Here is a 16,218-nt window from a genome sequence, read left to right on the forward strand (position 1 = left end):
TCTCTTTTTCAAAAGCATCTATCATTTTTTTTTCTTATGGAATTAGGTGTTTCTGCTGTTTAAGTTGAAGAAAACAGGATTTGCACATTCACGCACATGTTTGCATGTGTGTGTGTGAAAGAGAGAAAGAGAGAGAGAGAGAGAGAGAGGGAAAGAATCAGGCTCTCGGTTCCCCATGGAAGACTAGATCTCAAATCTGGACTTATTTTTATGTGTATTCAACCTACTTACTGACTTTTTTTTGCACGGGAGCTATTAGGTTGTTCAAAGGGTTAACAATACATCTCTGGAAGCTTGAGTTACTTAAACTACTTGTTCACAAATGAGTTAGACTCAATGGCCTTGTGTATGGACTATCATGGAACTGCCATTTTGTCTGTCACTTCCTGCTGAGGAGTAGTAAAGACCAGCCTCCGGAACAGAATGCAGACTGTTTCCATGCCCATTCCGTGCAAAAGGAGCACGTTCCCATTCTGTGTAAGTGTAAACTCACAGGTCATCCCCGAGATTACTTCTGTGCAACATGAAATGTAACTTATCCACTCATATCTCATGGACATCAACCCAATAACTTGGACCTAAAAACCTACCAAAGAAATAAATGCTGTTGCACTCATCTGTCCTGCTTTGGTACTGTCATCTCAAAAATGTGAAATGCAGATAATGCTACGACCTCCCTCGTACTCTGGTTATAAGGATTAATCCTCTACTTCTGTAAAAGCTCAGCATGGCGCCTGGCACACAGTAGGTACACAAACTGCACTGGTTATTGTGATGCCCATTGTGTTAAGTACTACTCATCTTTCCTCTTTGTTCTTCTTCATTGGTGGGAGAATAATGGAGAGTAAGGATAACACACATTCATGAGAAAATGTCTCAATTTAGGCGCCTTTCTGGCCTTGCCAACTGACGGGAAAGGACTACAAAGCATATGCTAATGAAAAGCGGTATCAAAGACTATTTCTTCCTGGATATGCTAAAAAGCACAGGCACTGTCAATGGCATCCAAACAAAGAGAAATGTGAAAGGTTTATAAAAATCACAAAACCAACAGCTCATTGTCATTCATCTCTCACAGCTTATGCCAATGCCTTTTGCACCTGTCCCAGTGGTGATTCAACTGGAGTCCAATGAGAGGTAGGCCAGTGCCAGGACAAGACCCTCATGGTGCCTTTTAATCAGAGCTGAAAATCCAGAAATTCAAACTTTGCATGTTGTAATTCAACACATTAGTAGTACTGGTGGGAATAATGAAAAGAGCGCCCAGTGTGTCAATCTTAGATTGTATGTTTTCCTCTTCCATAGCCCTTGTTTTCAAGCTATGTAGTTGATGAAGATCAAAAAAGGGAGAGAGTACATGGGACAGGTAGAGTTTTGAAAACTTCTGGAAGATTTATAGAATAAATCAGTTGTGTCACTTTGTGATCCAGTCAGTATCACCCCTTCATCTTATACCTTAGGGCAATACTCAGGGTCACCTGTAAACTTAGTGCTCACTATTCCTTACTCATTCCTCACTACTTCTCACATGCTCTGGACTCCAGACTTTTTCCATTTGTCATTCTTTAAAAATAATAAATGATTATGTGATTATTTATACTTTTCATTATGTATTAAATAGTTCATAATACAATCTTACAATCTCAAAGCCACCAACAAATATACACCGAGGCTGTACCTTTTGGTGTCTGGCCCAATCTCATGTTGGAATGGCGGATGCTACCTACTGTATTCATCAGAATTCTACAGTCCTTCAAAGTCAAAGTCAAAGTCAAATTTTGCATCTTCTCAGAGACTTTCTTTAATCTCTCCTGGCTGGATTTTACCTTTCTTCCATTACATTTTCCCTTACCCTGTTTATATTTTATTGTAAATCTGAGTCTAGTGTTCCCTTGTTTAAAGTCCTCTCCATTGCTTTTCAGACAGTGTAAATTCTGATGTATCAAGCTCTATCCTCTGGCTCTCTGGCCTCTCTGGCCTCCTTGACTATTACTTGCTAATCCTTGTGCATATTCTATGCCTCACATCGAATGTGATATGTAGTATACATTATTGTCTCTGAGTCTTTGAATATGCTGATTCTTCTGTCTTGAATATCCTCCTTCTCCTTCCCCCATCTCCTATGTCAGCTTCAGATCTTCAGTAGACATATTTCCTCTCTGATGTACTTCCCACATCATAGCATTTAATCACATGCCCTACAATTGCCTATTTATTTGACATCCTGTGGGCTCTGAGCTCCTTAAGGACAAAGACAGGGTCTGTCTTGTTTATAGCTGTTTTCTGACTGAAATTTAGTTAATATTTACTGAATGAATTATAGTGCTTATCACGCCCTAGATTTCTGACTTTTACTACAAAGCTCCTTGAGCATAAATATTTTTTATTTGGTTTTTCACATTCTTGTAGACCTTGGCTCTATTAACCTGTAGATGGTTAACTTTGCCCTTTTTTTTCCTTCATTTAGCCATATTGTTTGAAGGGAGAGAATGAAGCTTGGAGACGGGGCTTGTTGTTCGGAGGTGGGAAAGGTTTGAACCAGTGCCCGAATGTATGTCTGAGGATACGGAAGGGACAGCAGATAAATAGTGAAGCAGGGTTAAAGCTTGGGCAATGATTGGGAAATAACCACCTGCCCTTTCTTTAAGGCCACTTAGATATGGTGGAAGTTGGGAATATATCTTCCATTCTGAGATGCTTTATGTTGGAAGCCAAATCTTAAGGTCTGAAACTCCATGCTGGCTTTCACAACTGTTTTTGAAACGCTTCTATCTCTAAAATCAGTTGGGATTCGAGCTGATTCAAGTTCTGTCCACTACTTCTGCCCCTCAGGGCAGTAGCACAAGAATGATTCCTTTTGCCTGATTCAAATACCCACGGTGGTAGTTCTTAACATTCCTAGGCTGGGCAGGGCTAGTGAGGTGGGGTGCCCTGCGTTTCAACTGTCCAGCAGCTGGTAAATCAAGTTTTGTTTTGTTTTTTTCCCCATAGCACTTTAACTTCTGTATAGAATTAGCCTCTCTTATAGCCAGGACACCCTTGTTGCTATCACCGAAGTAGGCACAGAGAAAAGGGCAGTAAATAGAAAGGGGCAACAACGAATTCCCTGTTAGGCCCATAGGTACGTGCAGGAAGAAATTAGGAGAAAGTTTTACCGCATCAACCAGCATCTGCTGCTGGAGGAGAAGTTGCTGTTTCTGCTCCATGATCTGCCTCTGTAGAGTCTGTTTCTTTCCCATCAATTGCTGATTCAACAGTGATTGCTGGGAGTTCATGTAACCACTTCCGGTGTTTGGATTTGAGCAGGGGTTGGGACTTGGACTGGGGCCTATGCTCTGGCCTACCACAGAGTGTTGATCCTAAAGAAGAGAAGGGGGGTGGGGGAAGCTACTGTGAATTAGAAGAAACAAAAATGTAGCACAAAGATCATAAGCTTAGATTCCAAACATTTTTCATCTTGTTAAGATCAAACATGGTTAAATGGGTTGGGGATCAGAGAATTGCTTTCTAAATGCAAGAGAAATAAATGCATATTACGGCAACCAAAGCAGCAGGGTTAATGACATTAGGGCACTGGAAAAGCTCCCATACGACTCTAATGGTAGACGCTCCACATTCCAGAAGGCGTTTATGGAACCTCAAAGAAAACTACCATAAAAACATATGGCAAACCTCTCAATTGCTCAGGAACAAACACATCATAAAGTAACAAGTTCTTCCTTTTCCTTAAAGTTAGCACATATCATTGCTGATCCTGCAACGAAAATTATGTTTCAATTCATAGGTTCAAAACTTGAATAAACCATTTTGGTCAGAAGGGGCCCCACTCTTTGTGACAAGGCAGGAAGACCTGTGAGTTTCTGTTTTACAAACACTCCGAAGAGCGTAGAAGGGACCTGCCCTTACAGAGACTTGTTAATTTTGCTCCCTGGTAAGTAAGCCAGGAATTTCAGTGTATCAGTCAGTAAAAGAACACCCAGCCAGCCGACAATGAGAAAGTATTAATTAAAAATCCAACATTGTATATTAGTAATATTGGGTATTGGTGAACTGCCATTCTAACTCAAGGTCTCTACCAATCTTTAGGCACTGACAAAGTCAGGGCCTTGCAGGGCAGAGAGCTAAACCTGGTCAAATGTTTTCATGAACTCCCGATGATGTGTTCAGGCTGAGCTGTATACTGGTGGAGTTACAAGGACTCTTCCCACCTTGAAGAATGTGTCCAATTAAGGAGGAAATTACATGCTTACATGTAAAAATACAAGAAAGCACAGAATCGAGTCTTAGATATGATACAAGAACTAAGTCAAAGGTCCTCACACTTTGATGGTATTCACTGGGGAAACAGATGCTCTGGCCTTGCTCCAGAAACTGTGAGGCTACAAATCAGGTACCTGGCCAGGTAATTCTAATACTCGCTGATCCAGGAAATGCTCTTTGAGGAACAGTGGATTATGAGAGCAATAAAACCCAACGTTCATTCTCCAACTGGACTGTCGGAAGTTACGAGAGATTGAAAAGATAAAGCAACTCTCGTGATGCCTGATGAGTAGTCCACACACTCCATTTGTGGAAAGTGTCTTCTCTTTTACCTCCCTCTTTTTCTTTAGTTATCTACTGAACTAAAAACAAAAACAAAAGCCACCAGCCCACAGCCTGGGGATGTAGAAAACTTGGCCTCGCTTTAGTAATCCCTGGGGCTACAGAGCTTGCCCACCTCTTCAAAAGCAAAGCGATACGAAATAATCTTAAAGATGACCATGCACTGAGCCTTATTATAAGCCAGGCACTGTGCTGAGTGTGCTACGTGATTTATCTCATTGAATCCTCCGAAGGAAACAATGAGCAAGAGCTGGTTTTTGTTTTTTTTTTTAATTTTTTTTAACGTTTATTTATTTTTGAGACCGAGAGAGACAGAGCATGAACAGGGGAGGGGCAGAGAGAGAGAGGGAGACACAGAATCTGACACAGGCTCCAGGCTCTGAGCTGTCAGCACAGAGCCCGATGCGGGGCTCGAGCTCACGGACTGTGAGATCATGACCTGAGCCGAAGTCAGACGCTTACTCGACCAAGCCACCCAGGCGCCCCAGCAAGAGCTAGTTTTATCGTCCCAGTTCTGCAGATGAGAAACCTGAGCTCAGAGATCACACAGCTGCGAGTAGTTGAGGAAGATTTGAAGCCAGGTGTGTCTGAGTCCGGAACTCTCTTTCTCAATCACTATACCAATTGTCTTTCAGCTAAGATGAGCAGTGTTGAAGAAGAAGGTGCTTATACTTCAAAACTTTGCAAACCCACCTGTCCATGTAGCAAGTGTTTATTGAACACCCCCTGCACTCTCAATCGGGCACGTGGAAGGCAGTGTGTTGGACAGAAGGGCAGGGCTGTCGGGTCTGGGAGAGGGGCAGTCCTCCTCACCAGTTAACTAAAAATAAGGGGAGCCATCTCGGAGGCAGGCACATCCCCTGTGCAAAAAACCATTTTCTAACACATCCGCACACAATGCCCGGTCCTCTCGAAGTTAAACCCCTCTTGGCTCTTGGGGGAAAAAGTTCAACCCACGTGTCCTACAAGCCACTAGGGATGTGGGTCTGGAGACTAGCGCAGAGGGTCATTACCACAATGCTAGTAGATGAAGATCTGTGGGTTGAGGGCTCTCGGAGGGCAGGTGGAAAAGGAAGTATCTGGAGGACTGAGTGTTGAATCATTGGCCCACCCACACTACTGAGAGGGAAGCAGAGCCCGCGACAGGGAGAAAAAGGTGGGGTCAGAGAAAGATGACCAGAAGTGATGCCAGAGGAAATCAGGGTGAGAGAGAATATAGTGGAGACAGTGATTGGCCCTCTACTCTCCACTGTCAACCAGAATCGAAATCATCTGCTCTTTTCTATAATAATGTGAAGTTTAGTGCAAGCTTTTGTGCTAAAAAAACAAAAAACACCCGGTTGACAAACATGCATAGAAAAATTCAATGCATTTTTCTTCTCAGCCTTCTTTGCATGGCCACACAGTGCTCCAGATCATGAGGTCCGCAGATGAGCCTGCTGTAATTCATTTCCCCGTTCTGGCACTTATTAGCTGTGTGATCTGGGAGAAGTTAATTTGCCTCCACTAGCCTCAATTTCCTTGTCTGGAAAGTGGGCACAATAACAGTGCCGACTTCCTAGGGTCCCTGTGAGAATTAGAGGAAATAATACAAGGCCAATAATACCGAGCACAGAGTCAGCACTTCATAAGCAGCCGCTGCTTATAATTGTTTGCATTATTTCAACACACGGGAGCAGTCGTCTTGTTTGTTTGTTTGTTTGTTGTGAAGCAAGGAAGTCAGGCCTTGCAGATTGCAGGAAGTTGTTCTGCGTTGACCCTTCCAGACATGCAGAGGTCAGCTACATCGTCGAGATGGAGCTACGGACAGACTCAGGGAACGACTTTTATCCTTCTACCTGGTGATGTCAGAAGAGGAACCGAGTGCTATTCTCCGATGGAAGGTCTTTTGGAGGGTGCTTCCTTCATCTGGGTTAGGGCCTTGGCCCGGGGCCCTGACACCTGGCTTTTCTCCGTGCTGGTTTTTATTTCTTACCATCCAATTATTTATTAATAGTGCAGTCAGTATACATGCACTAAGTACCGTGCCTTCATTTCTTCCATCATAAATTAGAAGTAATGACACTAATGGCAGAAAATGAAACCAGACGAAATTAGAACAGTCCGAGGCACTTAGGAGGTACTTTGTTAAATTTAGTGATTAGTACTTTTCTTATTTACTTACTTATTGTTTTGTATAGGCCAGAGATGTTTTAGACACAATTATCTTTGTGATGGAGCTTGTGCCGTAAGCGTACTTGGATTGCGGAGGCAGTGTGTTTAGCTCCCATCTTGGTTGAGTTTAGTTTAGCTTAGCTTTTTTTTTTTTTTTTCATTTTGCAACTTGAACACTGATACCCAAAACATGAAAACGCGACAAAAGCAGGAAGGGCAAAGACAGCTTCGCCTTGCATGCCATCTTGGATGGGCAGGGAGAAGCTGCCTAGAGAGCTGTGTTAAGAGGGGCTCTGTGGAGGCGCTCTGGCGTGGTGAGCTGTTCTGCCGCGGATCGTCAGCATTGTGGGATCCGGCAGAAGTTGGCACTCGCTCTCGCAGCATTTCTGGTCTGGATGGTGGAGCTGGTGCTGTCCCCATCATTGGTGCCACTCACTGCTGACGCCAGCTCTCCAAGTGCCTCCCCTGTTGGCACGGGTGCTATTCAGAAGGCACCGCTTGGATCTGGCTCAGGGATCAGCAAAACCTCGCTCCTTGTCCCAGGTCAGGGGCTCCCCCTGTATGTCGTCTTGGCTCCACCTTCCGATCAGAGCCTCCTCCCTGATGCTCTCTGGGTGCTCCCCTGGGCCCTGGCAGGTTCCTCGGCCATATCCACACCCATCTTCGTGAACCTGTCATCCACGGCCTTCAAGAACCGAGCCTTCTGTTCCTGGGGGTCTTGGTTCTGGTTCTGGGTGATGAGTCTCTGCACCCTCATCTTGCTGGTCTCGTGGTGCGCTCTCAGGCCGCAGAGGAGTTCATCCTCTGGTCAGCTGCTATTGGGAGCCTTGTATTTCAGGTACCTCCGTGCAAGAGGAAAGTAAACGTTTGCCAACCTGGGGCTGCACCAGCGGTTCCCAGGGGGCCCCTTCCTAGCCCTGATGCTGTGGCTCGGGTCCTGTGGGAGGGTTGCCCTCCAGCCCCTGCCTACTCTCATGCTCACTCTCAGAGTTTCTGCCTCCGGGATTGAGGCCTACAAAGCCTTAGGTTGCCAGTCCTGCCCAGAGCCACATGGAGGTGCAGGGTGGGACACGTGTAGGGTATCTGTTCATAGGAAGGCCACACATTTTGTGCCCCTTTTCATAATGAACCCAGATTGCTGTTGGGTGTGTTATAAACAGCGGAGCCATTTCTGCAGGCCCCCTGCTCTGAGCACACCCTGTGCTCCCATCATATTTGAAACATAAATTGGCCCTTGTGCTTCTCCATGGGCCACAGTTCCCAGTATTTCTTATTTTATTGTATCTGCCCATTTTCCTCATTTTTGAATTTTTTTTAAATGTTTATTTATTTTTGAGAGAGAGAGAGAGAGACAGAGTGCAAGCAGGGGAGCAGCAGAGAGAGAGGGAGACACAGAATCCAAAGCAGGCTCCAGGCTCCGAGCTGTCAGCACAGAGCCTGATGTGGGGCTCAAACTCACGAGCCATGAGATCATGACCTGAGCCGAATTTGGATGCTCAACCGACTCAGCCACCCAGGTACCCCCCATTTTCCTCATTTCTATTGCTTGCCTGGCTCATGTAGGCATTTGAGATTCAGATCTCTGGCTTATAGTTTATCTGGGAATCTAAGGTGAACACACTACGTACCCCATGAACCTCAAATTTCCTACAGCACGATGCAGTGCACAATGACTTCCATCAGGTGGTATGATACCCACGAGTGCTTCAAGATTAAGTTGCAGACCTTCTAGTGGCCTAGTCTAGTCACCTATGCAGCCATCCGTCCATGAGGGAATCTGATACATTTTACTGACTACCTCCTGGATGCTGGGCAGTTTTCTATTTTCTAGACATTAAAAAATTATTTAGAAAGGGGACAAATGCAGAGAAAGAGGTGGGCAGAGTGCTTAGTGTTGGCAAAATTAGCGAACTTCAAAATAAGTTCCAGTGAAATCTGGAAAACTAGCCCCTTCTAAGATTCAGAAAAGATCTGCATACCAAGAAAATGTAACTATGTTCCTTTCTCTAATCAAACAGATGGACTGTGCTAAATTTAGTTTCATTCCTTTACAATACCAAAGGATATAAAAATAAGAGATAAGCTCTCTTTTGGAATTTTGTAAAAGATTTTGAAGCCTCATAGCTTCTGGCCTACAGGCTTTATCATGTACTCTAGCATACACATGCCTTCAGTTCATGATTGAAGTAATATTTGGCTGCTGCTACATTCTTTTGCCCTTATGTTAGCGAGGAAACACGAAACACCTCCTTACACAGGCTTGCTGTCATTGCCAAGATGTTGTGCAAACTTTAGTACATATAATATTTTGAAAGAAAAATATGTTCTGATACGTCGGCTTTGATTTCCAGATTCGGCCTCGCTCTTTGCCTTACATTCATTCCCGTAGACCTTGGCCTAATAGAAATCAATCTGTTTCTATCTCAACGCTCATTTTATCCTTAAGAGCTTGTGAACTTGTGAAGGCCGTGGTAAAAATGGCACACCCTCAGCCTATCGATGAAAAGTGTGTGTGTGTGTGTGTGTGTGTGTGTGTGTGTGTGTGCGCGCGCACACGTGCGTGTGATTGTGAATGAATTGGGCCACTTCCATTGATGTTATCTTTTATATGACAGAAAACCCAGTTTCCTAGAGAAACTGGTGTTCAGAGTTGATTTAATAGCAAACAATAGCCACGTGATTGGTTCAAATCCTGAATTTGAATGATCTTTCATTTTGTGTCTGTGTGTTTTCTGTTTCTAGGTTAGTATTTGATGCTAACCAACAAATTAGGCTTCTGATCCTATTCTTCTGGGATTTAATATACATGTACATTGAATATGCACTTAAAGTTTTTCACATCTGTGTGTGTGTGTGTTTAAGAGTTTAAAGTCCTGTTATAGGGGCGCCTGGGTGGCTTGGTCGGTTAAGCGTCCGACTTTGGGACTTCAGCTCAGGTCATGATCTCACGGCCCGTGAGTTCGATCCCCGCATCGGGCTGGCCCGTGAGTTCGAGCCCCGCGTCGGGCTCTGTGCTGACCGCTCAGAGCCTGCAGCCTGTTTCAGATTCTGTGTCTCCCTCTGTCTCTGCCCCTCCCCTGTTCATGCTCTGTCTCTCTCTGTCTCAAAAATAAATAAACGTTGAAAAAAAAAATTAAAAAAAAAAAAGTCCTGTTATAGTATTAGTTAAGCCACTGAATTAGAGTATTGAGATATGGTTAAAGCTTCTTGATCCTTCTTTTCATCTAGCATAGGACTGCCAGGCCAATAAAAGCATATCCGTATTCTTTTAATAAAGTTCTCCCAATAATTAAGCTATATCTTTAGAATTGTTATCTTCATTCTTCAATGATTCATTTATTCAGCAATTATTTGTTCAGCATCTACTATGTATCATGCATTCTTCTATGCCTTGGAGATCAAAGTCCATGTAGCCTACTTGAAAAACCTTGCAGCTCGTCTATACTTTCAAGTTTCCAGCTGGACTGCTGATGGAAAATTTATCTTCCAGAATGGTCTCAAGGATGTTAGAAAACCATTGGTAAATCAGGTGTGTGATGACGAAACCAGTTTGTCATGCCAAAGGCAATCCAAACATGTGAAGTTGATTTACATTCATAGGAAGTTGGAAGCATGTTTTAATGGGAAAATATGGTAAAAGAATGCTTTCCCAAACGTGTTACTTTGTTGACTTAGTATCATGTCCATGAATTACTACAGGAAGCACTAACTCAACAAGGAGATAAACTATGTCTACAAGACCTGGTGGAAAATTAAGGAGATACTTGAACTCTTGTAAATGGGCACCCCTTTCCTTAAGGGGCAAATGACTTGTTCTTCCTGCTATTAACTCTATTTCTCTCAAAGCTAGGTTGAGGTCCTTTTGGAAAAAATGTCCAAATTAAAAAAATTAGAAATAAATTCCACTTTTCTATCCATAACAGCTCTTTCGCCAAAACCTCTTCTTTAATATTTCAGGGATAAAAATGTAAAGACACTGTATGAAACCAATCTTGTAAATCTTAGTAACCAACATCAAGAGGATAGGCATGGCCACTGTGTCTTACTTTGATAAAATGTTTTTGTAAGTCATGTTTAACACGTGAGAGATCTTTCTAAAAGATGTTAATAAAAATGCTGTGATTACCTCTTTCTTTCATTTAATACAATGCAAAGTCTCTGTCAAGCAGGATTGATTTCAGCAAAAGGTAGAACAGTGTCCACCTAGATACATCCTAAAGCAGCAAATAAAAATATCCCTGGTTTCATTGAAATATGTTGAAATACTAAGACTCATTGAATTCAGCCATTTTTACTGTTAATGCGCTGAACAGTGCAACATGGTAAGTTTCACAAAGCAAGCCAAGTTACCAGGCAGGTATTGTTCTCTTAATATTAAAAGGAAAAAAAAAAAAAAAACAACACTCTAAAAAATATTTGTCTTCTTCTGGGCATCTGGGTAAAACGGCTCTCTGTTTTTCTGAACTTATTTTGGAAGGGGACATATAATGATTTCCCCCCCCCCAAAAAATGAAGTAATGTAAGTTACTTGGGATCCATGAGAGTATTTTGGCGTGGGATGACTGCCCTTTCTTTTTCTTGGCTTCCAGAGCTAGGCATCTGCAATTTGCAAAACAAATTCAAGATAAAGTACCCAGCTGGGCAAGTTTGTACAGTAGATCTCATAAACGGGTTTGCTATTCAATCAATCTCTCCACCCCCCTTCTCTCTTGCCCTCTTCTTTCCCTGTCTCAATGAACTAACTGCTTAACTGTTCTTCCAGGCTATTCATCTTCTGAACTGTCTACTTATGAAGCCATTTATTTATCTCTATGCCTGAGAAACAAGTTGCCTTAACCATTTCAGATTCCCTGCAAGCTGGCAGCCCCACTAAGTTATTTACTTGGGGCACAGATAGTGAGCTGGCTCTGTGTGGCTAAAATAATTGAATAGTTCTGACACAACAACAATGACCAGAAAACAATTACCGGGAAATCGTCCAGGAAACAACTTCCAAACCCAAAGACTGAAGGGATAAAACACTCCTGTCTTCAGGCTGCCTGTCTTCTATTTGAAGAGTCAGCAAACTATGGCAAGACTGGTCAAACACAGCTTGCCACCTTTTTTGGTAAATACGATTCTATTGGAACATAGCCATGCACATGCATTTGTATATTGTTTGTGGCTGCTTTCACACTACAACAGAGCTAAAGAGCTGTGATGGAGATCTATGGTGCACAAAGCCTAAAATATTTACTATCTGGCCCTTAATGGAAAAAGTTTGCTGACCCTTGCACTATTTGGCTGTACTGGCCAAGGAATGCTAAGTACTTTGGTCTTTTATATTAAATTGATAAAATGCCTGAAACAAAGTGCCCAGCAATCCTTGGAAAGAACTGGCAAGTCGGGAATGAGAAATACCTATCATGACGTCTGTTCACAATCGCCCTCCACTCCAGCCACGATTACAAACTGTGGGAACTGAAAAGGAACTTACAGATCTTTCATCCGACTTCATTTTACAGATGAAGACGTTGCCCACAAAGGTTAAGGAATTGACTTGCACGAGGTCACAGACCTCACTAAAAGATGAAGAACACATATCCCAATCCAGGGAAACATTAAGGAGCGATGCATGGAACAAAATGTATCTGCTTAGGAGAACCTTAGCTTGTCTGATAGAAGTGGCTTGTTGGGGGCACCTGGGTGGCTCAGTTGGTTCGGTGTCTGACTCTCGATTTCGACTTAGGTCATGATTTCATGGGTTCATGAGTTCGGGCCCCATGTCCTGACAGCGTGGTCCCTGCTGGGGATTCTCTGTCTCTGTCTGTCTGTCTGTCTCTCCATTCCCTGTTTGCATGCCTGTGTGCGCATGCTTGCCCTCTCTCTCACACAATAAATAAATAAACCTTAAAAAAAAAAAAAAGAACTAGCTTGTGGGGGTTGGGGGCGGGGTAGGGCAAATGTTGCAAGGTGGAGTATGCAAACACAGAAGATTGTATCTGAGTTAGTATTTTTCTTTGTCCTTTGCAATTACGAATAGTAGCTGCTTTCTCTTTCTAGTTAATAGGGCATTTTTCTTCACTTGCTCAGAACCTTCCCACTTACCCTGCAGGGAAACCCTGATCATATGTTTATAATCTGTTTGGTTCAAATGATTAGAATGAATTTTGTGGTCACTGTAGAGTTCATCCTTCAGATGTTACCCAATTTTCAAGTCACCAGGACACTGCATCTATTCTAAGCCTCTGGGGTGGACACTTATTATGGGTTGGCACAGAAGACCAGTTCCATGAGCGAGGAAGCAGCATTTAGGTGGGAGAGTGGCCAGGAACAAAACGTCAGTGGGTCAGGGTGGAGTGGGAAGAGTTTGGTAACTCAGGGGAAGGAATGAGAAATTTTTCTTAAAAGAGAAACTCTTTAACTTTAGAAGGGCTCTTTGTGGCGGACCTGAAATTTCTGCTCTGTAAGTTAGCTTTTAGCTTTTTATCCCTAGAGCAGTGGTTTCAAGCTCTTCTTTGGATAACAGTGCCTTTTGAGGGGTTCACAAAGCTATGGATTCTGCCTCTCTTTTCTTACCCCCAAGTACACATACAACTAACAATTGTGTCTACATTTTCAGGGAGTTTACAAATTTTCTAAACATCCACAGACCATCCGTTGACCTCACGTTGAGAACTCCACCTCCTACCCCTCAAAGGTTAGTGTTTATGAGAGTAACGAAATGATTTTCCACTTGGATGCATTCTTTACACTGTACCCCCAGCCTAAAGCCATCTATGGTTCCTCTCAGCCTTTGGAATCAAGTCCTAGCTCCTGAGTATGGCACAGAAGGCCCTCCATGATCTGGTCTCTGCATGTTTTTCCAGTTTCGTCTCTCAACACATGCTTTCTTCACTTTCTACTCTAGTGATATTAAACCACTTGCAATTCTTCAAGCCCACAGAGCTCCTTCTCCTCTCCACACTTTCGCATATGCTCACAACATCTCTGCCGGGAGCCCTCTTCCCCTGCTCCTCCCTACCAAGGGATCACTCTTTTTTCTTTGCTCAGTTCAGATGTCAAGTTTTCAGGAAGTCTCCTCCGGCCTCCCAGTGCTGTTCAGTGCCTGCCCCTCTTTTGTGCTTCCATAACAGTTGGTACTGGCTCATAGGAGGGCATTTTTCACTCTATCACAACTGCTTGTTTGCTTATATCTACCTCCCAATAGAAGTGTTTAGAAGGCTCAGATGTTCGCCATGTTTTTCCCAGTATACAGCAGACCTTCCATACATGTCTGTGGGTTTGGGGGGAATAAATAAATACATACACAAATGAAGAATCCATGTGAAGCAGAAAATGGGGACAGAACCTCCTGCCATAAGGCACATGGGATAAAAATGTTAGCTCTTTTCAAAGGCACCTGGAAAGCCAACGTAGGGGAGGGAGGCAAAGGCTGAGCAGCACTGGTAAGTCCAGTGTTGCTTTTATAAGCGCACCACTTTAGAAGGACCCACAGCATGAAGAATATTTTAGGAAGGAAAGAGCTAGTGGTGAGGGATGGTGGAGAACATGATGATGATGATGATGATGATGGTAGTGGCGGTGATGGTGATGGGTAGTAGATACGTTGGAAGGCAAGAAGAAGGCACACCGGTGGAGAATAATTTCTACCAATAGTTACCATCTTTTGAAAGCTAGGTACCAGGCTATGTGTTGAGGGTTTGACATTTATTATCTCATTTAATCTCCTCAATAATTCTGTTTTAATTCTGATTCCCATTTTATTTATTTATTTGAAGTTTATTTATTTATTTTGAGAGAGGGGGAGAGAGTAAGCACGAGCAGGTGAGAGGCAGAGAAAGAGGGAGAAAGAGAATACTAAGCAGGCTCCTTGCGCTGTTAGTGCAGAGCCTGACACAGGCTCGATCTCACAAACTGTGCGATTATGACCTGAGCCGAAATCAAGAGTCAGATGCTTAACCTACTGAGCCACCCGGGTGCCCCTATGATTCCCATTTGATAGATTAATAAATCTCTCTCTCTCTCTCTTTTACACATATGCCTTTAAAATGCAAAGTACCTTAAAGGCTTAATAAAATAAGGTTATTGGCAAAATATATTAAAAATATCCTTCTGTTCTAAAAGCAATCGGAGTGGGTAGGCAGCAATAGTGAAAAGTGGATTCTGGGATCAGACAGAGCTGGGTTCAAATCCCACCTCTGCACATAAGAGACTGTTAAAAACTGAGAACAAACTGAGGGTTGATGGGGGGTGGGAGGGAGGGCAGGGTGGGAGGGAGGGCAGGGTGGGTGATGGGTATTGAGGAGGGCACCTTTTGGGATGAGCACTGGGTGTTGTATGGAAACCAATTTGACAGTAAATTTCATATATTAAAAAATAAAAAAAAAACAAACAAAAAAAAAAAAAAACTGAGAACAAACTGAGGGTTGATGGGGGGTGGGGGGGGGTGGGTGATGGGTACTGAGGAGGGCACCTTTTGGGATGAGCACTGGGTGTTGTATGGAAACCAATTTGACAGTAAATTTCATATATTAAAAAATAAAAAAAAAAAAACAAAAAAAAAAAAACTGAGAACAAACTGAGGGTTGATGGGGGGTGGGGGGGGGGTGGGTGATGGGTACTGAGGAGGGCACCTTTTGGGATGAGCACTAGGTGTTGTATGGAAACCAATTTGACAATAAACTTCATATATTGAAAAAAAAAAAAAAAAAACAAACAAACAAATCCCACCTCTGCTTTTTTCCAACTTGTATGGGAGTAATAATATTTATCTCAATATTACCCCAATAAATGGCAAAAACTTAAGTGAGGTGAGTAGTATAGTATTGTAGTATCCGGTATGGAATAGACATGAAATAAATGTTAATGTCTCCTTTTAAGTAAATTTGATGTTTATTGAATATCAAAGACACACTTATTAAGGTACTGGACTAAACAGAATATAATTTCTGATCATCACATAGTGAGGATAGCGTGATGTTTATAATAATACTAGCAATAAACCAACAAGCAACAATGATCAGTGTTAAGTCACTTAGCTAAACATTTCACCACTGCCTCTACCAATTAAAACAAGATTAGGGGATTGTGTTTAAGGGTAACTGTACCCTTGTTGAGTTTATTCTATAAATTGTGTTGATACTAATCCCTTCTTCTTCTCCCTTCTCCCTTAGGCTTATAAATCCTCTCTACAAAAACTTTCATTTCAAAGGACACACATTAGGAACTGCTTTTTAAAAAAATTTTTAATGTTTGTTTATTTTTGAGAGAGAGAGAGAGAGAGAGGGTGTAAGCAGGGGCGGGGCAAAGAGAGAGGGAGACAGAATCTGAAGCAGGCTCCAGGCTCCGAGCTGTCAGCCCAGAGCCCAATGCGGGGCTCGAACCCACAGACCTTGAGATCATGACCTGAGCTGAAGTCAGATGCTTAGCCGACTGAGCCACCCAGGCGCCCCAGGAACCAGTTTTATACCCTAAAAGTGT

General features: G+C 42.9%; 1 protein-coding gene and 1 non-coding gene across 3 annotated transcripts in view; both read right to left on the reverse strand.

The window, feature by feature from the left end:
* The window catches only part of MAML2 (mastermind like transcriptional coactivator 2), a 347,206-nt gene that overhangs the window by 9,535 nt on the left and 321,453 nt on the right, over positions 1-16,218 (reverse strand). The window contains exon 3 of one of the 2 annotated variants that reach the window (XM_060605299.3): positions 3,156-3,359. The exons of the other annotated variant lie outside the window; for it this stretch is intronic. Within the exon in view, the coding sequence (XP_060461282.3) occupies positions 3,156-3,359 (204 nt within the window). The remainder of the gene's footprint in view (positions 1-3,155; positions 3,360-16,218) is intronic. 2 annotated transcript variants of the gene reach the window in all.
* LOC132662660 (small nucleolar RNA SNORA11) lies at positions 7,827-7,956 on the reverse strand. Its single transcript, XR_009602675.1, has one exon. It is a non-coding gene; the product is annotated as a small nucleolar RNA SNORA11 (small nucleolar RNA).

Source organism: Panthera onca, chromosome D1 (genome assembly GCF_046562875.1).
Source record: "Panthera onca isolate mPanOnc1 chromosome D1, mPanOnc1 haplotype 2, whole genome shotgun sequence".
NCBI lineage: Eukaryota > Metazoa > Chordata > Mammalia > Carnivora > Felidae > Panthera > Panthera onca.